The following is a 27,121-nucleotide window of genomic DNA, read 5'->3' as shown; positions in this document are numbered from 1 at the left end:
AGTAGGAACATAATTCCTGGATAGGCAGAACTGTGTCTACGAATACATTATTAATGTAGTAGATGATGGGCCATCTACAAGTTTTGAATATGTGACCACTTCACACCATTTTGTAAAGTCAGGATCAACCTTGAGTAATATGAAACTTTACTGGCCCTTAAAATTGAGCCCTTAATCAGATCTTTATGAACTTCTACATAAAACTTGGTTGTGCTTTGATCTTCCCATTCCTTCCAAATGAATTAGAGCATCAAATTAAACTTGCTATGACTTTCCAAGTCAAAATATAAACACATGAATGACATTTTATGTAGGAAAATGGCTTAATAGTGCCTACTATAAGCTGAAGAACTGACCTCTGATTCTACATTTCTAATTCAGCATTTTTGTTTTCTTCCCCTTTTGAAAGGCGGTGAACAAGTTAGCTGAAATTATGAATCGCAAGGATCCTGTCAAGCGAGGTGCCGACAACGATGTCAGAAGGAAAGAAAAAGAGAACAGGAAGCTGCATATGGAGTTGAAGTCTGAGCGAGAAAAATTAACCCAGATGATGATCAAGTATCAGAAGGAGATTAATGAAATGCAAGCAGTAAGTACCTGTGCAGATAGTTATAGGAGCAAAGCTACTGCATAGTCTGGTGAAAGGATAATTATTCCGGAATAATGCTTCAGAATTTTTCAGACCTTGTAAGCAGCGTTCTACTTAAAATAATTTTGTCTATTCAGTGCACTCCCAATGATAATGACCACAGTCCCTGTGGCCTCTTAACTCCTGTTTCATTCCCTGGGTCTGTGCAACCCTGTCTATGCTCAAATGTAGACCACTTTGTAAGAATCTCTTTTAGGATGTGTATTTTGTCCGTCAATGGTGGGGGCTGGAACAATGCTCTTTGAGCAAGTCTGCAAAAAAAAAAATTCTGAACAGTGTGGTCGGTATTTATAATTGAGATGAGGTCTGATTTGCATTTGTCTAATATCCTTTTACAGCAAATAGCAGATGAGAGCCAGGTAAGAATAGAACTGCAAATGGCCCTGGACAGCAAGGATAGCGATATTGAACAGCTGCGCTCACAGCTTCAGATGATACACATTGGTCTGGACAGCACCAGTATAGGCAGTGGCCCTGGAGATGCAGAAGCCGATGATGGGTTCCCTGGTAAGTATCATTCTGTTTTGTCACAGAAATTAAAACATTTAGAATAATAGTTTTCTGTAAACTGCAAAAATGTGATAGTAATATCACCTTCTTATCTCTTCCTTCTGCCCCCAACATTTTAGCAAAAAAAATGGTTTTTGATGTTGATTAAGGTTTTTGTGTATATTTTATCTTGGTTCATAATTTTTGTGAATGGTGGAGGAAGAAAAACAATTCTTTATTTTCAGCTGCTTTCTCATTGATCTTTTTTCTGCACTCCTCCCTCCCTCGCTCCCCCCACCCCTCCAATGCTGGGTGCTCAGTTCGCATTACTCAGTCCCGTACTACGGAGTCTATGTCTTTCACCTATCAACGTTCTTCCACCTCTGTCAGTATTGCCACTAAGCCTTCCAGTTCTCGGGTGTTTCTCAACTCTGATTCTGACTCAGAGGAAGAGCCGTTGTCTTCCACACCAGTACCTTCTGAACCTGACAGCCCAGGTGACATGCCTGAAAACCATTTAGTGGCAGAATGCTCTTGCTTGAAGGTCATCTGTCTAATCATTTGTTACTAACATGGAAAGCAGTTAAAATCAAAGGAAAGTACTCTGCATGAGGAAAGGAGTGACACCTGATTCAAAAGATACACGGATACTTATTCTAATTAGACACTGCGGGTGCTATGTGGAGATGCATGCAGCTCTCGAGTTATTCCACTTATCAGCAGTTCCCGTCGGCACAATTGCTGCAGATAAGAGTGTGAGAGCTTCAGATTTTAATTGATGTAATCAGTGGCTTTAATAGGCAAATTTGTCATTGGAAGCTGAGATTGAAAGGCACTCTTGGCTTTCGTTTTATTACATGATCTGCAATTTCAAACTTTGTTCTGCATTCTCACAGGCACCTGTGTCTGTCGTGAGATTTTGGTATTCATATCTATTGAAAAATAATTGGTAAATAGCCAGATGATGATTTGATAAACTTTAATTGACTACTGGCCCCAGAAAAATGCATTTGAGCGGGGGGTGGGTGGGTGGGTGGGTGGGTTTGGTAATAAAAGCTGATTCGTAGAGAACAATGTTGAAAACAAATATGGTGTGCCTCTTGTGTGCTTAAGTGTTAAACACACAGAAATCTGGGCCAGCATACTGCATTCAAAATGGCTCTTCAAGATGGGAACAGAATGTATCCCTAAGCTAATTGACTGTGGAAGAATTCCTAAGTATGTCTACTTGGAAGTAAGTCCCATTTTATTTAATGGGACCTGCTCTGAGAATAGTGTATTTAGGATTGCAGCCCGCTTCTAGTCACCCTCAAGACATTAAATCCCCAACATGGGAGCTCACGGTTGCTTCTGGCTGTGCAGGTTCTTGACCTCGCCTACCATCTCTCACTGCCCGTTCTCCACATAAACATTTGCTTAATGATTTACCGTTACTTTAGCATGGCTTGTGTTATTGCTTGTAAGCAGCCACTTAATCTTGGTGTGTGGTAGGAGAGTAACACAACTCTGAAACGTTCCATTTTTCCTTCTGTAAAATGGAAGCGAGTGCAGAAAGCACCAAGTGGAAAGTTAACTTGGGGCATATGAAAATGGCACTCAAGTTTGTAAACTTCAAATAGCGTTTAGGGTAAACAGATGAGAGTGTTTGAGAACAATTGCAAGATGGAGACTATGAAATTGTTCTGCTATAACAGGATGAGATTTCCTTTGGGGAAATGTTTACTTTTGCTTCACCTCTTTCCAAAGCACAAACTTTCCATCAATCCCTGTCCCTAAAATATTGAAGGTCTGAAATTAATTGTATCATTGGCTGCTGGTAATACCGTGTTTCACCGAAAATAAGACAGTGTCTTATATTAATTTTTGCTCCCAAAGATGCGCTTATTTTCAGGGGATGTCTTATTTTTCCGCTCCACAGCTGCATGCTTTGGCGTTCTGTTCAATGGGCATGCTTCCAAACAAAAACTTTGCTACGTCTTACTTTCGGGGGATGTTTTATATTTAGCAAAACCTCTACTACATCTTATTCTCAGGGGATGTCTTATTTTCGGAGAAACATGCTAATGTACATTACATGCCATAGTCTTTTCCACAGAAAGATGACAGAGAAATTGTGCATTAATCTGCCATTTCCTGGATCTTCTTTGTTCTAGAATGCTCTGCTTGGGTCATAGTGCCTACCTAGTTCTGTCCTCAAGCCACTAGGACCCAAGCAGAGCATTCTAGAACAAAGAAGGTCCAGGAAATGGCAGATTAATATACAATTCTACTGTCATCTTTTGGTGGAATGAGTGCAGCAGGACTATTAACATTTTATTTTGCCAGCTAAACACTGCAGTGCTGTATTACTTGTGGGGTGTGTTTGTGTGTGTGTGCACATGCCCGTGTATGAAAGAGAGAGAGAATGTGAAAATATATATGCATACCCACATATGCACATGAAGTTTCAAATTGTGTTAGTAATACTGCCCCACAGTATTGTCAAAAGTCCATTTGATTATAGATGTGAATGTTTGTATAGCAAGTCAGTGAGAACAATTGATTGAGGAAAGATATTCAAGAATGTGAAAAGTAGTAAAATATGGCTTGCGTTTGTATTTATGCTGCACCAGGGATCTGAAGAACTAAAACAAGAATAAGGTTCTAACAAATAACTTTTTTACAAACCGTATCAAATTTAATGTAGTTACAATTTTAGTCTTAAACAAGCATTAAAATGTACAGTGTCTTTTGTAACTTTCGGTAAAAAAAAACATTCGTAAAAATATTGCTTCCATAAAATAATTTTTTAAACTCCGGCATCTTCTCCAAGACTTCTATGTCCTGAAGTTGAAATCCCAGTGGAAAATGTTTTGTGAAAATCTGTTGAGTTTACACATTTTTACAAAGTTCTGTAGATTCAGACCTATTCATTTATTTATCTTCATGCATTTTACAGATAATTTCAGTTTAGATAGGACTCGATTTTATCAGCTTGGTGATAAAGCATTGCATTTAACTTTTGTACATAAAATGGTAGTGGCGGTATATATTCGGCCGAGCTTGGTAAGCATTTATCGGTTCTACCGAAAGCATGTGCCAGTCTGGGTGGTTCTGTGAAACAGTATTACTGGCGTAAAACTGTGCCGTTGCGTTTTCCCATGCCACTGACTTAAGTGATACTGCCAACTTGGTACTTCCAAGCCCTTAATGGTTTTCCTTGGTTGCTTGGTTGTATTGTTGTTCAGCATCTAGGTTGCCTCCCCTGTTCTCTCGGTTGCCTCCCTGTTCTGGGTGATCCTAAGACTGAAATTAAGAAGGTCACAAAGAAAATAACAAGCTGAAAAAGAACAAAAACTAGGAGACTCAATTACTACTGGAAAAGCGTCGGTGTCAGAGACCTCTTGTATCTGTGCCCTGTCAGTGGCGTATGACAACAGTTAGCACCCAGAGACAAAAAATCCCTCCGGGCGCCCCCCTCGCGGAGCCCTGCTTACTCGTGAGTAAGCGCCGCAGCACTTACTTGCACAGCACCTCATCCCCCTCACTCACTCACGCTTTCCTTTCCCCTCGATGACTTTCTTAAAAGGGCAATGCTCCAATGCTTAAGCAATCTTTGGAGCATTGCCCTTTTAAGAAAGTCATAGAGACAGGCTGCCCGTATGCAGCCTCCCCAGCTGGTTCTTTGATCCTGCGTAAGCGAAAGTGGAGGATAGGTGGCAGTGGCAGCAGGGGGCTGGGGGAGGGGTGGGCAGGAGCCTGCTGGGCGCCCCCAAAGGCGTGTGCCTGGCGTCATGTGTGACCCCACGTCTCCATAGGCAGTACGCCACTGGGGTCTGTTAAGTCTAAAAAGACCCGATGCTAGAGTGTATAATGTGTTAATAGATTTCTTAAATCTTAGAATCCTACTAACACTTAAAATCTTAATGTGGGTAAAGGTGCTCCCCAGTATTGACCAAGTACCAGTGAATCAATCTGAAAACAAAATATTAAACTGTTAGAATAAGAGTACCAGAACCATTTAGCAGTAGTAGCCTCTCCAAGTACTCAGAACATCCTAGAATCACACTACTGGATATTGTGAGTTGGAATGTCTTGTTTCTGAGTATTCTGAAGGTGTGGTCGCAGGAGAACATGTGTACTTACTGGTAACGCCTTTGCAGATGAAAAATGAATGGCTGGTAGCAAACATTGCTTTATACGGCGAACGCTTTTACCAATAGAAATGCTGTCCAGTAACAGCTCAAGCACTGTGAGTTTTGTTCTTGTTGAGGAGTTGGTCTGAACTTCAGCTTTTTTGAGATGCTGTTTTTGCTTGTGGAATGGGGCTGTAGATGAACACAGCTTTGGAAAGCGTTTTTCTTGAGCTGACATGACTTTTAAAAACAAAAGAGAATGTAATTATTGCTGGTTTCAGTGCTTGCTTCCATTTTTTCCCCCAGAGTCACGATTGGAAGGTTGGCTCTCTTTGCCTGTCCGAAACAACACTAAGAAATTTGGATGGGTTAAAAAGGTAAGAATTATCTTTCTTTGATGTGCTGTTCTGATACGACATTCCGTGCTTATTCGTATTTGATTCAGCGGCCAGCAATAAAATAAGCCCCCCCCCCCCCCCCAGATTTGTTTGCTGCTTTTCTAGAAGTTAACTGTATGTCTAATTGCTGACCATGTGAGAGGTTGGCCTGTTCTAAACAGAAATTCTAAATTGAAAAGGCTCTGAAGAGGCTCCCCCATCCACCCCCGCCCTTGTACATACACAAAGCCAAGAGGCAGAGAAAGCTGGAGGGGATAGAAACTCTCACACAGTGAAGGAGGAGCTGCTGACTTCCTTTCTCCATTTGATGTTAATTTCTCATTATTAATAACTAACTTTCCCTAAGAGTATGGAGAGTGAGGAGTATGGGAAACTAGAATCCTCAGGAGGCAAAGGTTGTGTAGCGAAGCTGCTGTAAAATATTAACTGTAACCAGAGGCATAGCTCCGGGGGGGGGTGTGTGGCAGGGGCGTTCCGGGGCGAGATGGAGGCATTCCGGGGTGGGATGGGGCCGGAGGATGCATCAGTGCGCCAGGCGCTTTTCGCCATTTCTACGCCTCTGACTGTAACCTGTGGCCAGGCACTCAATAAACAAACCTGAAAGTTGAAAATATGGTAAAGTTTCTTGGTGCAATTTTTAAAAAATCTAATAATCCTCCAAGGAGTCTAATGTAAGTGTCTCTTCCTCCCCTTTCCCCCCCCCAAAACGGTGGGAATTGGAGGAGGACTGTTTGGACCAGAAGATAGGGGTAGGATCCACCTCACCAGAGCTTGGTTGGTCTATTTTAGGTGCAGATTGAAGGGGAGTTGTAATTGGTGGGAGACAGAGATTTGCTTATTTTAATAATCCAGCAGTAAGATTTATAATTATAGCTGTAAATCAGAGGTAGATGCTTTTATAGATGCTCCACCATCACCACCACCGGTATAGTTTTTATCAGCCTTGCCACGTTGTAGCTTTAGGAGACTGTTTTCTTCCTTGTACAGTTCTCATATTGGTCTTCTGCTTGTTTTTTCTGTTACAGTAGTTGCAACATTAATTGTGAATTAGTCTTCACTAAGATAATCCTTTTTAAAAGATTTTAAATGTATCGGCCAAAATATTTATTCAAATAATTCGTTATTTCATTTTGTGATTTGGTTTTTCCTTATAAATACGTTGTCATGGGAGAGAGCTGACCTAAAAATAAATGCGAACCTTGGTAATAAAAGCTGTGCTTATACTCAAGCTGAGCCTGTATGTGTATGTTTTTAAACAGTACGTAGTTGTCAGCAGCAAGAAGATCCTCTTCTATGACAGTGAGCAAGATAAAGAGCAGTCAAACCCTTACATGGTGTTAGACATAGAGTAAGTACTCTTGCAATACTTAGCTTTTGTTACGATCCTAGATGATCTTGGACCTTAGAAAAAATGTTTTTTAACAGATAAGCAAATATGAGTGGCTAAAGATGTTGTGGGCTATGGTGAGTAAATTATAATTTAAAAATGCAACCAGAAAACCTAATGGATAATGAGGTCATAGACTGGAGAAGTTTGAATATGATGCTCTGATACTTTACTTGGCATATTGCCTCTGCAAGGGAGGCCTTGAGAAAGAGAGAGCATCTAGATGTGATTTGCCCCCTCTTTGCCAGCATCATTTCAAAGTGAAATAGAACACTAGCCAATTGATTTTTTGGATCTTGGCTGCAGTGTAGTACCTGGGCCCATAATTAAATGGCATTAAGTACCTATCACTGAACAAAGAACATGATGTACTTTTCTTCCAAGGGGAGGCCGTGCTCTTCGTTGCATCCCTTTCTTTTCATTTGCTGACCATTCAGAGAACGCACATACACGCACAAAGAGAATTACACTATTTGGGTTTTTTTGTAGTTTGATTTTGATGTATTTTTAAAAAAATACCATTCAAGGCCATCAGTATTGTTTTACCAGATGACAGTACTAAAAATAAAAATTTTGGCACTTCATTTATTTATTGTCTGCACAGAATTGTGCTCAGAGGTGCTGAATCCCACCAGCATTCCCACATACAGTAGCTAGGATTCACATCAGTGATGCTCAGCGCCAAGGGAGGACCCTTGGCCAAACAGCAGATGGCTTAGGAGAATTCCCTTCATCGATAGGTGCTGAGGTGCTCATCAGGTGTTTCGGCCTAAAATTGTATTTACTTTTTTAAAAAGCTTTGAAATAACTGATCGAAGACATATATTTTACTTATTTGTTTTCAAGTAAACAACCCTCATTGTGGTTGAGTTTCACAAGGGCCAGATCCAATACCTTCCCATCGGCCATTACAAAGGGTCGTTACTTATCCATCCCTCTCCAGGATCGGGTTTGTCCACACTGTAAAAATCAAATGGAGACTCTTGCTCACATTATTCTTGACTGTCCAAGATATGTGGGCATTAGGAATTTCTCTCCCAGGCTGGCCCTTGACAAATCTGAAAGTGACTCTGACTGCTCTGTTGTGGAGCTTCTGTTAAACAACACAGATGTCATGCTCTTGGAAAAAGTAGCAAAATTTATTTTACAAGTGACAGAACTTTCTAAGTAATGAATACTGCTATATACAGTCTTCCTGTCTGCGCTTTGAATGTACTCTTGATTTGTATTTCAAAAATGTCTGGCAATGCTCTAGAACCTATTTTTAAATGCCAAATAAAGGTTGTTGTTGTGGTTGTGGTTGAGTTAGCAAATGGCCTACCAAAATTTGGAATTAGTCCATCCTTGGTGGTCAGAACTGCCATCTTCATTCCGGCTGCCTCAGATAAGATCTTAGTCCAACATAACCAGGTCTACTTAAAAAAATATTAAGATCTCTGATGAGACAATAAGAACGATTCTTTCACAGGATTAGACTAGAGCATCCCAGATTGTAAGGGACAGTCTCCAAAAATTCACATTCTGCCCTGAAGGGATCGGCTAATTCCATATAATGAATGATGATGATTGGCAATTGTACACTCTGTATTGGCAAAGCCTTAAAACACTAGTTGCCTTTTTAAAAAAGATAGATACATTTAAACCCATAATTTAGAGGCTGTGGTGAGCCCTACTGAAGTAGTTTAGGAAGGACTGCTCGCTTTTTCGTGTAGTTCAGGTTTTATTTACATTTTTATCATATTTCTGCTTGTACAGTAAATTATTCCATGTCCGGCCAGTCACACAAACGGATGTATACAGAGCAGATTCCAAAGAGATTCCAAGGATTTTCCAGGTATGCCTTTCAATAACTCTAAAACAAAAAAAAACATGTCGGTTGGGGAAACAAAGTGTTATATCTTTGCCAATGACTAGAACTAATTTAATTGTAATTTTTGACTGTACGGTTTATCTTAGAATATTCTGTATTTGCTCCAAAAAAGTCTGTAAATTGGAAAAAAAATACTTGCATCATTCTGTTACTTACATTAAAATTAAGTACTTTAGTATGCTTTGGTAAAAAAAAATGGTTGCCCCTGCATACACATTTTCTGCAGAGATCTGGTCTTGCACAAGTTCTCTGGTGTTTCAAAACATTTCCACATAGGTTAGTTGGAACCTCAAATAGGATTTGTATCTCTGTAAAAGGGGTGAACAGGATACATCAATTATTTTGCATTTTTACATACTTCTGGATAGGTTTGGATATGCATAAAAGCTTACAGGCATTCAGAGAGCAAGACTGAAGTTCATGCCACCTACCAAGTGTGCCTTCATTACTTCCATGCCTGATGTCTACATACTGGATTGGACTTGTGTCCATAAATCTCGAACTGTGTAGGTTTGAATTATGTCAACACAGTACAGCAGTTAAACTCATAAAAATACAGGAAATGATAGTACGGATCAAACCTTTGCATAGTGGGGCCTTTATTTGCATATGCCTTAATCAAATATTATGACTAAAGTATAGACAGGACATTTACAGTGTTGTCTGAATTGCCTCTCTGTCACTGCTCTTTTTCCTTCCATCTGGGTTTTTTCCCCTACCTTCATTTTTCATTTCTACTCACACTTCTTTTTACAACAACACTGACTTTCTTTCAAGGAGCTGGGACTTGTATCTTAAGTTTTTTGTTGTTTCTGTTCCAGATCCTGTATGCTAATGAAGGAGAAAGCAAAAAGGAGCAAGAGTTTCCTGTAGAGCCAATGGGGGAGAAAAATTATATTTGTCACAAAGGACACGAGTTCATACCTACTCTCTATCACTTCCCAACCAATTGTGAAGCTTGTATGAAGCCACTGTGGCACATGTTTAAACCTCCTCCTGCTTTAGAATGCCGACGCTGCCATATCAAATGTCATAAAGATCATATGGATAAAAAAGAAGAGATTATAGCACCTTGCAAAGGTAACTAGGAGATTACTTAGTATAACTTCAGTTGGTCTGTTAAGACTGACCCAATGCAATCTGTGTGACTTGTGTAGTACCAATAGAATTGCTTCAACGAGAAGATTCCCCTCCTTTTCACTGAGAGGGACAGAGTCTGTGCATTTGTGTTAACTCAAAATGCCTTTATACCTCTGCAACTTCTGAAATATAATTGAAGAACGGGATTCAGTGTGCAGAATACATGGGTAAATGCTTCCATGATTCCAATAGCAAGCATTTCAGAACCCCTTTCCAATTAGATTTCTTTATCAAGACGTCTCTGTACCTTGTAAAAAAAAAAAAACCTCTGGAGCTAGTTCTAGCGTAGGCAACTGCTTCATTCAGGGTGTGGGCAGTGGTGGGATCCAAAAACTTTAGTAACAGGTTCCCATGGTGATGGGATTCAAACTGTGGCGTAGCGCCAACGGGGCTGGGCGGGCACGACGGGGGCGTGGCTGGGCATTCTGGGGCAGGGCATTCCTGGGCGGGGTTGTGGCAAGGACGCAGCCGCTGCGCCGGTCCTTGGGCGGGAAACAAATGCACGCAGGCGCAGGCTGCCACGCACGCCAGTGCACCTCCTGCTAGACTGCTTCAAGTTCTGTGCACTACTGCTGAGAGGAGGGGCGTAACTAAGGCAAAAATCACGTGGCAAAATCACCAATTAGTAACCCCCTCTTGGCACACACAAATAATTAGTAACCTACTCTCGGGAACCTGTGAGAACCTGCTGGATCCCACCTCTGGGTGTGGGGATGGCCTATCAGGCTTCATTGTTGTCCTGCACGATTTGATTGTGAATCGTAGAATACATCCAATATTGCCCTCTGGCTTGCATGGCAAATGAGCACAGATGGCTAGCTGTTTTTCATAGAAGACTCTCATTACTTCATTCTTCCAACAATTCCAAGGTTCCCTGAAGCATAGTATGAAAATTCCACTGACTAAATTTTCTGCTAATGAAAGGGGTGGGCTCATTCCATTGTCCTGCTACAGATCCCCAATTTGCCTCTCATGTTTAGGACCTAGCAGCCGGGTCCCACTCCCAAGGTGACATCTCTTCAGATGTCATGGAGAATGAAGGCCTTGGGGATGGAGGGTGCCAGTCTGAGGTGGTGGAAGATGCTCCCTTAGATGGGATCCCTTCCTTAACTGGTGATCAGCTATCCTCTCGCACTGAGGATACCCCCCGGTGCGTGTGGGGGCTCCTTGTAGTGGGTGATTCATCATTAGAAAATGTAGAGAGTTAATGGCTCTGTGGAGAGGCGTGATGACCAGATGGTGACTTCAGTCTGCCCAGTGCTAAGGTTGCTGGATGTCACGCCTTCGCCTAGATAGGCTTTTAGACAGTGCTGGTGTGGAGTCAGCAGTTGTGGTCCACATATTGGCACCACAAATCGACATTGGGAAATGTAGCCGGGAGGGTTCTGGAAGCTAAATTTAGGCTGCTAGGAAACAGGTTGAAGTCCAGGACCTCCAAGGTGGCATTCTCAGAAATGCTACCCGTTCCACGCTGCAGGGCGGTAGCTTAGTGCAAGCGGAGGAATAAGCAGGGTCTCCAAATGCGTGCGGATGAGAAGGTGGTATAAGGCAGGAGGGTTTCAGATTTGTCATTGTAGGGAACTGGGGAACCTTTTGGGACAAGGTAGGCCTGTACAGCAAACGTGGACGTGGCTTCATCCTTAACCAAAGAGGAACCAGGCTGCTGGGCGCTCTCAACATTAAAAAAAAAGGTGGCAGAACAGCTTTTACAAACTGATCACTGGGGAAAGCCGACCCAGGAGCTGAGGTGACTTCGGTCCGGAATACAGTATACTAAGTGGGGATGCAGACAGAGAGGGAGGTTTCTTTTCTAAATCAACCGTGACGAGATACAAGCGAGGAACATAGCAATGTGCATGTGACAAGGGATAGTGTCTACAAAAGACTTGAGGGTAAAGCAGCAATTTTCCAATCCCAGGTTAAGGACAGAGACAGGGTATACAGGTGTCTTCTATGCTAATAGTAGAAGCATCTTCGACCTAAAATGGGGAACTATAGAGAGTACAGAGTTTTGAAGGAGGACTCTTTGATATAGTGGGCATTACAGAGACATGGGTGGAAATGAGGAGAACCAGTGGGATGCTGTTATACCAGGCTACAGGCTCCTATAGGGAAGGGATAGGGATAGAGGCGCATTGGGGGTGGAGTTGCCCTTTACGATCATCAAAGAGAGCATAGTATCACATAAAATAGACAATGCAAGGGGAGCTGGTTCCCCTACAGGAATCACTGTGGATATCAATACCAGGTTGTGAAGGACAGTTTAATATTAGGGAATATATTATCGTCCCCCTGACCAAAAGTGCACAAGAGGATTCTGAGATGGAAAAAAAAAAAAAAGAAATTAGAGAGGCCAACAAAAACAAAAATGTAGTGGTAATGGGTGATTTTAACTATCCCCATATAAACCTGGAAAAATGCATGTTCAGGTCATAGTAAGGGAGAGAGCATTCCTGGATATGCTAAAATGACTGTGGCTTTAGGAGCAGATGGTTGTGGAACCAAACCAGGGGAGAGGTGGATCCTAGGATCTAATTCCTATGTGGGACCCATTGGGACCTGGTGCAGAGGAAGTCAGTGTTTGTTGAGCCGATAGGGAACAGCCACTCACAATGCTGTCATTGATTCAGTTATCTCAGCATGCTTGAACAAGTGGCAACTACTAATGCTTAAGTTACATCTACTGCCTTCAGAAAGGGAAATTTCTCAAAGATGAGAGGGGGGATAGTGCGCATGGGGAAGCTGAAAGGGAAAAATCAAAGAGAGCTCAAAACTGTCCAGGGATGCTCTGGAGGTTAATTTAAAAACACATGTAATAAAAGCTCTAGCTGGAAATGTAAGTTCCACAGGTTAGAAAAAGCTGCAGCACCCAAAATCCAAAAAAGAAAAGCCACCATGGTTATACTGCAGAGAGGTTGAGGAAATTATCAGAAAAAAAGAAAAATGTCTCTTTAGGAAAAAATGGAAGTCCAGTTTGGCTGATAAGAAGAATATGAGAGGGAAATCACAAATGGTGGCAAAAGAGAAGCCAAGTTAGCTGTAAAGGTGGAGGGGCAAAAAAGGATTATGAGGAACGCATGGCATGCGATAACATCAAGAGACATTCAGCAACAAACAGTTCTTCAAGTACACTCAAAAAGCAGTGGAAGCCAGCAAGGGAAGCGGTAGGCCTGCTAGATGACAAAGGGCAAACAAAGGGTGTGCTTAAAAGATGGCAGGGAGATTGCAGAGAAGCTGAATGGGAATTCCTTTGCAATCTGTCTGTCACCCTTAAGAGGAGGTGTGTGAGGAACATTCCTGCACCTTGGGAACCAAGCTTCTTAGGGAGGCGAATCCGATGGGAACTAGCCGCCAAGATAGTGGTAGACAAGGGAAGAAGTTCTGGCAGCCATTGATAAACTAAATGTTACCTTTCAAATCCCCTGGCCCAGAGATTGCATTCACCCAAGAGAGTTCCTTAAAGAGCTCCAAGCATGAAACTGTTGCTGATCTTCTCACTTTTAATAATATGCGTAACTTATCCCTGGAATCAGGTTCCATCCCCTTGAAGACTGGAAGATGGCCAATCAGTCACACCAATTCTTTAAGAAAGGATCTAGGGGGGGACCCGGGAAATTACAGGCCAGTCAGTTTGACATCTGTTCCTGGTAAATTAGTAGAATTCCATCATTAAAGATAAAATTGAGGTAAAACATGTAGAAAGAAAGCAAGACCTGCATTGAGAAAGAGGTCAAAGGCATAGCAAGCTTTTGCAGAGGCAAATCCTGTCTTACCAAACTTACTAGAGTTCTTTGAGGGTGTAAACAGGCATGTGGACGAAAGGGTGAACCAGTGGACATTGTCTACTTGGATTTCAAAAAAAGGCTTTTGACAAAGAGTTCCTCACCAGAGACTGTTGAGAAAAACTCAGCAATGAAGGAATAAGAGGAGAAGTCCCTCCTATGGATTAAAAAACTGGTTGAGAAACAGGGGAAACAAAAGAGTGGAGTGTAAATGGGAAGTTCTCACAATGGAGAGATAAGCGTCGGGAGTGGTGTCCCCAAGGATCCGCTTTGGGAGCCAGTGCTCTTTAACCTATTCATAAATGACCTGGAAGTAGGGGTGTGGGTAGCGTGGTGGCCAAGCTCTTGCAGATGATACCAAATTATGTAGGGATTGGTGAGAAACCACAAAGGATTGCTAAGAGCTCCAAAGCCGGACCTTTGATAAATTAGGGTGAGTGGGCTCTAGAAAAATGGCATAAATGCAGTTCAATCGTAGCAAAATGTAGAAGTGCGATGCACACAGGGGCAAAAAAAATCCAAACTTCTACATATTGATCATTGCTACAGGGGTCCAGTGCTATCAGTCACAGACCAGGAAAGGGATTTAAGAAGCGCCTTAGTTGATAGTTCCTGCTGGGAATGCGTCAACTCAATGCATGGCAGCTGTGAAAAAAGGCAAAACGCTATGGCGCTGTGGGATCATTAGGAAAGGAATTGATAATAAAACTGCAAAAGATTGTCCGCCCTTATATAAAAGCAGTGAGATGCGACCGGGCGACTTGGAGTACCTGTGTCCAGTTCTGGTCGCCGCGATCTCTCAAAAAAAAGGCATATTGAGGAGATAGAAAAAAGTGCAGAGAAGTGGGCAACAAGGATGATTGAGGGACTTTGGAGCACCTTCCTATGAGTGGGAGAGGCTGCATGCGTTTGGGAACTTCCTTTAGTTTGGAGAGGAGGCTGGCTGAGGGGGGATATGGGATTGAAGTCTATAAAATTATGCATGGGGTAGAGAAATGTTTGACAGGAGAGAAATTTTTCTCTCTCTCTCAAGCAATACTAGGAAAACCAGGGGGCATTCATCTAATGAAAATGCTGGGGAAGGAATTAGGACTAATAAAAGGAAACACTTCTTCACGCAACATGTGATTGGTGTTTGGAATATGCTGCCACAGGAGGTGGTGATGGCCACTAACCTGGATAGCTTTAAAAGGGGCTTGGACAGATTTATGGAGGAGAAGTCGATTTATGGCTACCAATCTTGATCACCTCTTTGATCTAGAGATTGCAAATGCCTTAACAGAACCAGGTGGATCGGGAGCAACAGCCCCAGAAGGCCAATAATATGCGTTCACATCCCAGCATAGTGAGCTCCCAAAAAGTTGCACCTGGTGGAGCCACCAAGTCACCCAGTAGCAGAGAGCTGGACTAGATGGACTTTGGTCTGATCCAGCTGGCTTGTTCTTATGTTCCTGAGGAGCAACATTTTGGGGAGATCAGAAGCCTGCATTAGGGGAGGCAGAAACATTCTGGCCTCTTCCGCACAGCAAATGTATAATGGGTTGCAGTCGGGATAAAGTAACCCATTTTACTGTTTTCACGTTCGCATGCATCCATATGGGCAGCAATTGGAGCCCACGGAAACAATCCGGATTGCTGTCGTGCCTTTGCGCAGAGACGTGCCTATTTTTGTTAATTGACTTCCCACCAATGCGTGGCTACACAGCCATGCACAAACGAACCCCCACAGCTATGCTAATATCTCACGATGAGGCCATCTGCACCTGCATAGCTATGCAGATGTAAGCCGCAAAAACATATTTTAAAAGGAAAATGGAGGCGAATGAAGTGCCTCCTTCCTGGTCATTCACCTGCAAGCAGCTGCAATCCAGGATTTTTGAAAAGACTCGCAAATAGCATGATTCTCAAAAAACCCAGTTTGGGGAAAATAACACAGGGCAGACACATTTTAGGGGTGGGATCTGTGTGAAGCCCCCCCCCCCCCCTGGAATTTTTTTACTATCCTACACCCATTCTTATCGGCCCATGCAGATGGGTCCTCTATTTCACTGACATTAGTATCTTACTGGCATCCAACCCATTATTTTTATATTTATTGTCTTGTGGTGTGGAACAGTTTAACCAAAGATAAGCACCTTTTAATTGAGGTGAAATGGGCTCAGCTTTAGTTGGTTGCAACTATTATCTATAAAGAATAATACACTCTTTTTTATTTAAATTCAGTAAATTAAATTGACATGTCTGCATACTGAGATGCTGATTTTAATATTTCAGTAAATTATGACGTTTCAACGGCAAAAAATCTACTACTGTTAGCCAATTCTACAGAGGAGCAGCAGAAATGGGTGAGCCGTCTAGTCAAAAAGATTCCCAAAAAGCCTCCAGCACCAGATCCTTTTGCACGATCTTCTCCAAGAACTTCCATGAAGGTACAGCCAAACCAGTCTATCAGACGGCCAAGTCGACAGCTTCCTCCAAACAAACCGAGGTAAAAATATACCTGCACAGGAAATAGTTACTATGGCAGGTTTAAATAATTCTTTTTCAGATAAATGCACTGGGCAGCTCATATGAACTGTAGCCTTTTTTTCTCTGAAAAATTGTTTGTGGCATTATAAAGTATTTATTTATTTAATCTGCTTGACTTAATGAGACTATTCTAATTGAATCCTCTTTTCAAAATAGCTCAGGAAAGAAATAGTACACGAAATATCATAGAAGGTATCAACGGAAGTTAAGGCTATAGTATGAATTCAACCTTTTGTTTTAAGAGTAAAATCAATTTAAGAGTAAAATCCATACTAATTACTAATGTCTTCTTCTGATGTGTTCCATTAAACCAAAGTTACTAGAGGTTGAAGATGAGACTTCCTTTTGCTGCAAAGTTTCAAGACATATAGATTGTGTTGAAGTCAGAATTTCCACTGTATCAGATCAGACCCTCTGCTTTATCACCACTGCCCCATCTTCATAAGCGTCACCTTTTATGACATTCTGTACCGTGAGAAAATGCATGTTGAGTGTATATGCTGTAACAAACATTTTACCTTTAAAATAGTCCTAGAAACAGTATCCTGATTTCTAGCATTAAGACAAATGGAGATGTGAGATTAATTCACCTGGGTAACACTTTGGCTGGAGATCCCTCCGGCATGTTTTTTTTTTTTAAATTCCCAGTAGCCATAGAGTATTCTTATGTCTAAATCATCATTTTGTGGTTGCTCTAGGAGTTCAGAATCTGGCTTAATACTAGTTGGCAGGGAAAACACAAATCATACACTGCCAGTTTGGACATAACAGCAAATTATGGGCCGAAACACGTGTGACGTTTGTCACGCATACTGCCTATCTTGGGCATAAGACTTGTCACAAAGTGAAAGTGTCTAATTAGCTTGCTGCATATGATAGGAAGAAGGGAGAGTCCAAGGATCTTCCAGCTTTGTTCAAATAGTGGTAACCCCTGGCTTGTCATATCTGAACAAAGCAAAGATGGTGGCTATTTGATTTGTATCTTGTATGGAACGCTTTTACTCTTTCTCTGTGAGACCCATTTATATGTAACTTTTTAAAGGGCATCTTTCAGAAGTGTTCTAAGGTTACATATGTTATACTGCCTCCTTGCCTTCCTTAGTGTTCTCCACTTATTTTCACTTCCACCAAAGCTTCTTGCCTTAGAATTCTTAGTTGAACCTAAAACAAGACGGTTTAGTTGTATATCGTAGAGTGACAAAATGATCAGCTTGTGGAAGTTGCTCTGATCATTTACTCTAAATTAAATAGTTGTTTTCTCTTAAACAGAAATAGAGTTTATAAGTATAACAGCATAATAGTTTATGTATGGTTAATAAACTTCATGGTTTCAGATAGGTACATAAGTGTAATGGTTCCAGATAGGTGCAGTTCTTGTCTCTTTAGAGTTCACTGTCACGTCTTCAGTGCAGTCCCACATGGGAACTGTGCTGGCAGGTCACACAGAACTGACCAGAAGGCTTCTGAAAACTTTTTAGCGCTTGAAGCATTCTCCCCCCTCCCCTCTAGATCCAAGAAAGGCTGGTTTCCCACCCAAATGGGAAGGAGTCAGGAAGATTGCTCCTTCCTCAGTTCTTTCTACACCTCTGTGGAAAAAATACCTCCTTTAACCTGAATGTTTAATTTACTTCAGAATCTTTTCCTTCTCATCAATAATGGCATTTTTTTAAAAAGTTCCAAATGTGGAACTAGGTTGACTCAGAACAGTGACCATGATGAACGTCTCTTCTTGCCCCCTTTTTAGGACAGACATGAATAGGCCATGAGGCTTAAAGCCACTTTGTGGATACTCCCTCTAGTATGTTTTCAAAGAGGACTCACATGATCTTGGCCTTTTCAGTCCCTGTAGTTCCATCTGAGCCGCCTTCTGACTCAGCTTTGGTGGCCATGTGGGCTGCTTCAGAGCCCTCGGTAAAAAAGGCTTAAAGGAAGGTTAAAATACCTCTCAGACCAAGCTGCTGGCTCTCCAAACCTAGAGGTCATCACCAATGTGTCATAGTCACATACCCTGATTCGCTCACCAGAGGTATCTCCTCGATATTGATTGCCAGTGTTTCCTTAACGCTGAAGCTTGCCGTCCATGTATCAATCTGACTCTCCAGTTCATCAGTCTATTGTCTCTTCTCAGCTGTGATCTCTGGTATCTCAACACTGAGATCCTCCGATTCTGTTTCCTCAACATCATCCATTGTAGTGTTCTCCTCACTGGAGTCCCCATTGTACACATGGCTGGAGTCTGGGAGTCTCTCACTGAGGCTCCCACTCCCCTCACTGTCAATCATCATTGTCTCATGACAGGGACTCTGCCATCCCCGCCAGTCTGCAGCTCCTTCATTATCCCACATTGGGAGATGATGTTTTTGAAATCCCTCTGCCTCCCTTGGATCAAGAAAAATGGTTGGTGTTGTTAACTCATTCGTCTTGTCAAATGCAAGGTTTCCATCATCTTTGCCAATCTTCCTATTCAAAGCCTTCCAAAGTCAAAGTCTTGCCAGTCTTCCTATTCAAAGAATCATAGTTGGAAGTTGCCATCTAGTCCAACCTCCTGCTCAGTGCAGGATTAGCCTAGAGCAGTGGTTCTCAACCTTCCTAATGCTGCGACCCTTTAATACAGTTCCTCATGTTGTGGTGACCCCCAACCTTAACATTTATCCATTTTACAGATGGAGAACACTGATGCAGAGAGTCTTAGGTGACCCCTGTGAAAGGGTTGTTCGACCCCCAAAGGGGTCACGATCCACAGGTTGAGAACCACTGGACTAGAGCATCTCAGAACATTCATGCTTTGGGGGGATGTTTATGCCCCCCATGCCTCCTCTGTATCACCTCTTCTCATCATCAGAGATCAACTGTTCAACAACCTTTGATGTAAAAGCATGATGATACTGCCATTCTCTTTCAGTGGGGCTCATCATTCACTAAATTGTGGACCTACTCCAAGTAGCAACCTGTCTTGATACTGAGCTGCGGAAACTGGAAGGAGAGGAACGACAGCCCCCTATCGTTCTGGGAGAGAAATAGAAAGTTATATAGCCCTGCCTGAACAGTAGGGGGCATGAACTAAACCATCAGTAAATGAGGACAACTTTGAGATCCATTTCCAGTTTCTCCAACAGAGGACCTCAAGCTGATGGATGAAGATGCATCCTCTGAAGATGCCAGCCACAGATGCAGGCGAAACGTCAGGAGAAAATGCTTCTAGAACACGGCCATAAAGCCCGGAAAATACACCCCACCTCAAGCTTTATTCAGAATAATTGATTTGGATGGCAAAAGCCTTGGACATTGACTATGTCCAAGTATCCTATACAGTTCAAGGACAGGGCAGATAGCCCTCGCTTTAATTAAGTGTATTTGAGAAATTGTGTGGGGGTGTGGGCTTGATCTTTCTCTAGTCAAACCTCCACAAAAAAGTGAAGAATTTGTATAAAATTAAACAGCAGGATTCTGAATTCCTGTTCACCGTCAGTCTTCAATGCATCCCCACTTCTGAAGTTCAGTGAAGTTCTAGAGCTTCGACATCAGAGGGCGCTCCTGTGACCATCGATGTCATGTGTGTTCCCTCTCAAACAGCCATCTGGCCAACAGACAGCGCCCTCTACCCTCAGTTCCTTGTTCGCCATGGACAAGAAAATTTCTTCAGAGCTTTGCTCTTCAGTTGAGTCCTCGTTCTCCTTACCTCGTTTGCTGGCAGTGGATGCAGAGCAATGGAAATGGCTCTACAAAGCTTATTTAAAATGTATTCACAATGTGGTGTGAAGATGACTCACAATGACGAGCACACATTGTGTTTATTGTGCTTGGATTTGTCAGCAGTTTACTTCCAAGGCCAGAGCAGATAGAGTCTCCAAATTTAAAGCCACCTTGTTGACAGCCCAAGAAGGACCAAAGAATTCTGGGCAGAGTAAGAAAGTACCATCCGAGAGGTCATTGAAATCTGCTCAGTCAGGGTCTTGGTCAGATCTGGAGGGACTGAAGAGACACAGCTCACCGTCAGTTTCGAGATGTCATTTGGAACCACCAGCAAAGAAGACGAAGGAAAAGACTTAACACTTAGAGAAGAGCCCCTGACAGAGTTGGAGTAGTTAATTAAAGGGACTTCACCCATGCCTAGAATATCTTCAGTGAGGTCAGTGTTGCCAGTTATATTCCTATCAGGAGAGGAAGACGTTCAGGTGGAGAAGTCATCGGAATGGGTGATACAACCTGAACCAAGGTCAGATCCAAGACCTCCAATAGTGTAGAGGACAAATATGGTGGCAGTCTGTTGTGACAGAATTTATTTCAACTATTGGCATCACCTGTATTTCAACACCAAATTGTTTGATTTGTGCAGCCAGTTTTGAGGAACAGATTCGAAGGTTAGCACGCCATCTAGGGAGTCAGATCAGCATAGATTGACTGAACCTACATTTGAATCAGGTAGTGTGGTTGGTTCCAACAGTGGTTCTGAGATGATGTCAGAAGTTTCCCCTGACGAGCAAGTGGTGGAGATGCCAGTGATTTCACTATCTGAAGGCCTTTGCTTGTATGGAGAGCAGATGAGGAGAACGTTGGAGATGCTGGACATTCCTATTGAGGCAGTGTTTCTGAAGCCTACGGATAAGATATTATTGCATTTGGTTGCAGGGTCAGCAGGAGTGGTCACAATTCCTATGTTTGTGGGGTTCTTGGAGATGTCGACAGAGTTGTGGATGAGACCCTTGTCAGCTCCAGCAACAGCTAAGAAACTGGAAAACTATTATGAAGTGCAACAAGAGAAGTACAAGTTCCTTGGTTTGCATCCACCTGCACCATCAGTAGTGATAGAAAAGTTGCAACCTAAAAGTGATAGATATTCGGCTCCATTTCATAAGGAAGGAAGCTGGATGCATTGGGATGGAAGGTGTATGCATCAAGCTTCCTTAAGTTCACACATTGATAACTACATGGTCATTATATCAGGCTCTCAACTGGTGTTATGGGATAAGATTGACAACTGTCTAGATCTACTTCCTGAAGGTGGTAAGGTTAAAGCTAAGGAGATGTATGCAGATGCAGTGAAACTTTCAAAGCAGCAGATCAATGCCAGCAGGCGAGACACAGAAACTGCATGGAGGTTGATGGGAATGGCTGTGGTTATGGGTAGACGTGCATGACTACAGAATACGGCTTTGGAGACAATCAGAGGACAGAAGAACTACCATTTGAAGGCGACACTTTGTTTTCAGCTAAGATGGATGAGACATTATCTAAGATTTCAGAGAAGATGGGAGATAGACCTGTATTAGATTTATGTGGGTTGAACAAATATTTTTATGTCACAGAGTTCAGAATTGTCCCGTTGTGTCTAGTGTTACAGTTTTTAAAATTTTAGTGTGGTTTGCAGTGTTGGACTTGGAAGGACACTCATTTTCATGTTGTGATTCAGTACCAACAGGGACATCCAGCAGATGCTGGGATGAATGACATCAGCTACAGCTGTGTGAACAACAGCCAGGTTGTGGATGAGACCACTGCAGCTGTGGTTTCTGGGCATTTCATCCTAATAGTCAATCTCTACATAGGAGGTTGAGGATTCTCAGAACAATCAGTCAGTCTAAATAGTTAAAATGGACTGACAAACTGCATTTGTTTAAAGGGGTTCCCGCTAGGATGCCGTCACAGGACAACAGACACCTCGCAGATGGGTTGGGGAGCCTGGTGCAAGGAGTATAACATGCAAGGTTCTTGGTTACAAAATGAAAGTGAGCTACATATTAATGTGCTTGGACTCAGAGCTAGAAGGAATGGTTGCGGTGACTCTTCTACCTGCAGCCACCAAATGCGACGTCAACTCTATTTTTTCTTTCTAAACAAATGTAAAAGTGCCAACTAATATTTGAGTCCTTTCCATTTGTTAAAAATGTAAATGAACCCAGTGCCTTTTTGATCTTACCTCTTTATCACTTATTTATTTTTGTTTTAGTTCTGGGCCTGTTCTTCGAATTATTCTTCACTGATTTTTTTTTCTGTACTATGTGTTTTAACATTTCAACAGTAAGTAGTAGAGTCCTGTGGTTAAAGCATAAATGCACGCTAACTAACATTAAGGAACCCTAAATGACAATATTTGTGTAAGGGTTATATGTATCTAGTTTAATACTAGGGGTATAGAAAATGTAAGAAATAGAAAACACATTATCAGCATATAAATTTACAGAATGTGTATTGTCTTACAATACACTCTTATTCTTTTAAATCTTACAGTTCATTCTGTTTTTTTTTAAAAAAGCAATACAAATAAAAACAATATTGTCATTTAGCAACACTCAGAATTAATTTTTTTCAGTATTGCATGAAAGGCGGATTTTGTGCATTTCATGATTTGTCCTGTTGATACATATAGGATAATGTTGCAGATTCATGGCTAAAAATGTGATGTCAAAAAGTCGAACAAAAGCCCATGTTCAAAAGATTTGTGTTCTCTATCTAATGCTGGACCCCATGTGCAGATTAATAGAAAAGCAGACCAGGTTCGGGAAAGGGATACTTTTCTTCAGACCTGGGAGACCCCAAGTGTGCTAAAAATGGCGGGGGGAACCCCAAAACAGAGAAACATTGTCTGCACTTGTGCCAACAATATAAACCTACTGCAAGGAGAGGGAGGAGCCAGCTGAGTGAAGCAGTTGGAGATTCTGCCACTGACGGCTGTCCTGGCACCGCCTCTCTGTAGGCAGGCTGCTGGCTTGACAGCACTGCAGGTGGGCAGGGGAGAAGAAGCTGGAACTGCTGCTGTTTACCCTTACCAGCCCCAGTCCTGCCACTTTTATCTCTCATCAGCAGGCAGGAGAGGAGGACCTGTCTCCTGTATGAGCCAAATGGGTAAGTGGAGAGAGGAGAGTGGCAGGCTGACTGGCCCTGAAGACAGTGATGTAGATTTTTTTTTTTATTTTACAAAATAGTGGCACCTTTTTTCCATGGAGGACCTGTGTTTGAGGTGACATACGAGCAACAAAATGTTAAAAGCCACATTCTGTTTAGCCCAGTTATTTAATGTTGAAAGAAAAGCTTCTTCTTCTTAATACAAATGAATGTTTGTTCATGGTTTAAGATTGAACGTGAAGCTTTAACTCTCCATTTCTTGTAATTGTTTTAAATGCAAAATGTAATATATCTAGTCTGCTTTGGTGTCTTTGGCTCCAGTCAATTCCATGGATTGTGAATTTCTGAATTATCTGATAGCTTATCTCTGACAAATGAAACCAGGCCCTATTCATATTTCAAAGTACATAGTTGGCATTGGACTTACAGTTCATGTAAAATAATGAAATGGTCTACGTGTTTTTTGGAGAATGTAAAAGGTGAAAGAATAGTACAGGCTTAGTTCTCCTGTTTTTTTTAATCCATATATCTAATTCCCAACAGTACCTCCTGCTTGTGGATACCTCAATCCAAAGCTGGGGAGCAAATTAAACCCCAGATTTTTCTGCAGAATTTGGGGACCCTCTAGATCTGCCAAAAAAGTCTGAAATTAACAATAAAATATATGGGAGGTAAATCTTCCCCCAACAAAAAACATTTACAGAATGGAGCCACTGAGGGCTCAACAATGGCAGAGGAGGATGCTGGCGGCTGTTCCTCCAGGGTGGCGATGGTGGATGCTGGCAGCTGCCCCGGGGACAGTGAAGGTGGTGGATTCTAGAAGTTACTCTGGGCTGGCTGTGGCAGCAAACACCAGCAGCAGCCCTTGCTTCAGAGGAGGACAGAGGCGTATCTAGGCAAACTGGAGCCCAGGGACAAAACCTGAGTTTGGCGCCTCCCCTCCCACCCCAGTATGGGCGGCCACCCTCCCCTACCATGACCGAACAATGATTTTTTGCACCAGTTCACAAAACACCTCCCACCCCCAGCAAAACATACATGGCTCTCTCCCCACGAACTCTCTTTCCTAATTTTGTCCTCACACCAGCCCTATGAGGTAGGTTGTTAGCCTGAGAAACAGCTCCAAGCCAGTGCAAGTGGGTATTAAGCATGTACATCTCTCACAAATCACCCCCAACAAAACATTTACCAAACAAATGTCAGCATCATATCTCAGTGGAATCCACCCCCAAACAGCATCACTTTCAATGGTGTTTAAACTCGGGAACCCATATTCTTCTTTTAAATCCACCTTAAAGGGAGAATCTGGGTTCCCCAGTTAAAACAGCATTGAAAGTGATGCTGTTTTGTGGTGGATTCTCCCCCACCCTGAAACATCATCACTTTCACTGTTTAAACTGAGGAACTCAGATTCTTATTTATTTATTATTTGACTTATAAGCCGCCTCACCCCCGAAGGGCTCGAGGCGGCTCACAGCACGGCTGTTATTCAAACAGCAATCACACAACATAAAACTTAACCTATTACCCAGTTTAAAATTCAGAATTTAAATTTAACATTTAAAATTTAAGCAGCACCAGGGTAGGAGTTGTCACTCCATGCTGAAGAGGATGGATTTAAAAGGAGAATCTGGGGAAATGTGGGGGAGGGGTGCCTGCTTTCAGGGGTGTTAAGCTAGCAGCACCAAACTTTCAGGGTATCTTTAGGAGACTCTCCTGATGATAGCACCCAGGCTTGGTGAAGTTTGGTTCATGGGGTCCAAAGTTATAGACCCTCAAAGGTGTAGTCCCCATCGCCTATTAGCTCCCATTGAAAACAATGGGGGAAGGGGCACCCCCTTTGGGAGTACATAACTTTGGACCCCCTGAACCAAACCTCACTAAACCTGGTTGGTATCATCAGGAGAGTCTCCCCAAAATCCCTGAAATTTTGGTGCTGCTAGCCTAAAAACTGCACCCCCTGCAGGCCAAAGACCGAAAAAACTAAAAAACACAAACGAACCTGATTTTTTGCGCCGCCCCCCCCCCCCTCGGGTTACCAAATGGGGGCGTCTGGAGACATTTGACTCCCCATGTTCCCATGGTAGATATGTCCCTGGAGGAGGATGGTAGCTGCCAGCTGCAGCAGTGGATGCTGGAAGCCTCCCTAGCCTCAGAGGTAGCTGAGGAGGGTAGGAGTTGTCACTCCAGGCACTACTTCTCAGCAGTAGCACTGGAGGGGCTGGAGCCATGCCAGGCTTGGCAATGGAGGGTGGTGGTAGGATTCCCTCTTTGAGTCTCCCTCCCCACCAGTAATTACAAAGTTGGGTGCAGGAATCAATTATTGGGGGGGGGGGGGAGAGACACATAAAGGCAGATAATTGGAAAGGCGGGGAGTGGGGAGCTGGGAAAGATGAATGGGGAGGAGAGAAGATAGATATGTGGGTAGAAGAGGCTGTAAGAGGAATGGAAAGCAGGTAGGAAACAGTAGTGTTGCCTGCTGCTTCCCCTGGTCCACTGCAGCTCCCCACTTTGCCCCATACAGATCCTGAGAGTCTTCCTATTTGCAAGAGCAAAGTTGCAGGAGGTCCAGAGTGGTGCAACTGTAGGGTGAAACAGGGAAGTTGGCACACTTCAAACTCTGAGGGAGATTGAACACATGCCAATAGATTTTATTTTTATTTCACACACATGCTCAATTAAGTTTATATATTCTTTGAATCACAGAATAGGGGGGGAAAGCATATTGCCATGGTTTTTATCATGTTGAGAATGTTTTTAGCAAACTCTGGTTTATAAACTTTGAAACTTCCTTTTCCAGATTGCTTGATTTGGCATTTAAAGACTGGGATTGGTCTTTTGATGATGTTGATGATGTAGTTGTTGATGATGATGAGGATGATGATGATGATAACGATGTGTTTGATTTCTGAAGAGGAAAATGGGGTGAATATCAATAAGAATGGTTTTGATTTCTCAAAGCATGCTGTTTTGGAATTTGGCCAGCCAATAGTGTGAGCTTAAAATTCCCACCCACAAAAGCCATTTTATATTTAAAAATTACATTCAAAAAAATGTTCCATTGAAGTGGAAAACATCATTTCTTAAAATCCATAGATCCATTTTGGTTTTTTACAACATGCTTTTTCTGGTATTTATTGCTAACTATCGGCAATCAGCTTTTAAACAGTTACAGCTATAGTTTTGTTTAGTCCATTTTGTTTCTGCATGCTCAGAGTTGGGTGGAAACATGTATCTGTTTTTAAGCTTGGTACACTTTCTTTTAGCTGGTGACTTGCATTTTGTGCTTCTTGCTAGTTCTTTAGTATCTACATGTGACTCGGCTTTCTTTGTATTGGTGTGTCTTTTTGAAAACATTATTGAACGGTGCATTTATGAAAAGCAATCTAAGTTGCTTTGCAAATGCATATGAGTAATAAGTGTGCAGTGATGCCTGTACCAAATACAGCGACACTACAGATAACTATATTTGTGTTTGCGTTTTAAAGTGTTTGTAAATGAAATCTAATGGTATGTATAAATTGCAGGTAATATTTCTTTAAACTAGAAAACTCAAAACTTTTACTATTTCACTAACTAAAAGGATATCAAGTTTAATGGGAAGGGAAAGATAGGGAGTTTCAGACTTTTTCACAAGTGGGCTCCCTTTTCTTCTCCTACTCTTCCAGTCATCCTTGAAGCTACCTTGGAGATGGAGCCAGGCCTGCTTTTCAAAACATTCCTCCTTCCAAAAACAATTGCAGTGCATGAAACCACTCTCTGGGCTTTGCTGTAGTAGCAGTTTAAACACAGGATGAATTTATAAAGTCTGGGTTGGCCTGGCTAGGAAGTTTAAGAGGGAGGTCAGTACAAATTATTAGTTTGCCAGGACATGAACAGAATGTTAAGTTACCATTTAGTCAATGGCTGACTTTTATGT

The 27,121-nt window shown here is 42.2% G+C and overlaps 1 protein-coding gene across 1 annotated transcript in view; it reads left to right on the top strand.

The window, feature by feature from the left end:
* Positions 1 to 27,121, top strand: part of ROCK2 (Rho associated coiled-coil containing protein kinase 2) — a 130,527-nt gene that overhangs the window by 100,835 nt on the left and 2,571 nt on the right. Inside the window, exons 25-32 of the mRNA XM_048498693.1 lie at positions 410 to 589; positions 988 to 1,156; positions 5,560 to 5,630; positions 6,911 to 6,999; positions 8,794 to 8,872; positions 9,730 to 9,988; positions 16,105 to 16,318; positions 26,003 to 26,127. Coding sequence (XP_048354650.1) covers positions 410 to 589; positions 988 to 1,156; positions 5,560 to 5,630; positions 6,911 to 6,999; positions 8,794 to 8,872; positions 9,730 to 9,988; positions 16,105 to 16,318; positions 26,003 to 26,114 — 1,173 coding nt within the window. The 3' untranslated portion in view covers positions 26,115 to 26,127. The remainder of the gene's footprint in view (positions 1 to 409; positions 590 to 987; positions 1,157 to 5,559; positions 5,631 to 6,910; positions 7,000 to 8,793; positions 8,873 to 9,729; positions 9,989 to 16,104; positions 16,319 to 26,002; positions 26,128 to 27,121) is intronic.

The sequence above is a fragment of the Sphaerodactylus townsendi genome, linkage group LG01 (genome assembly GCF_021028975.2).
Source record: "Sphaerodactylus townsendi isolate TG3544 linkage group LG01, MPM_Stown_v2.3, whole genome shotgun sequence".
In the NCBI taxonomy this organism is placed as follows: Eukaryota; Metazoa; Chordata; class Lepidosauria; order Squamata; family Sphaerodactylidae; genus Sphaerodactylus; species Sphaerodactylus townsendi.
Note: the sequence above shows the minus strand (reverse complement) of the source record. Positions and strands in the feature narration are given on the sequence as shown.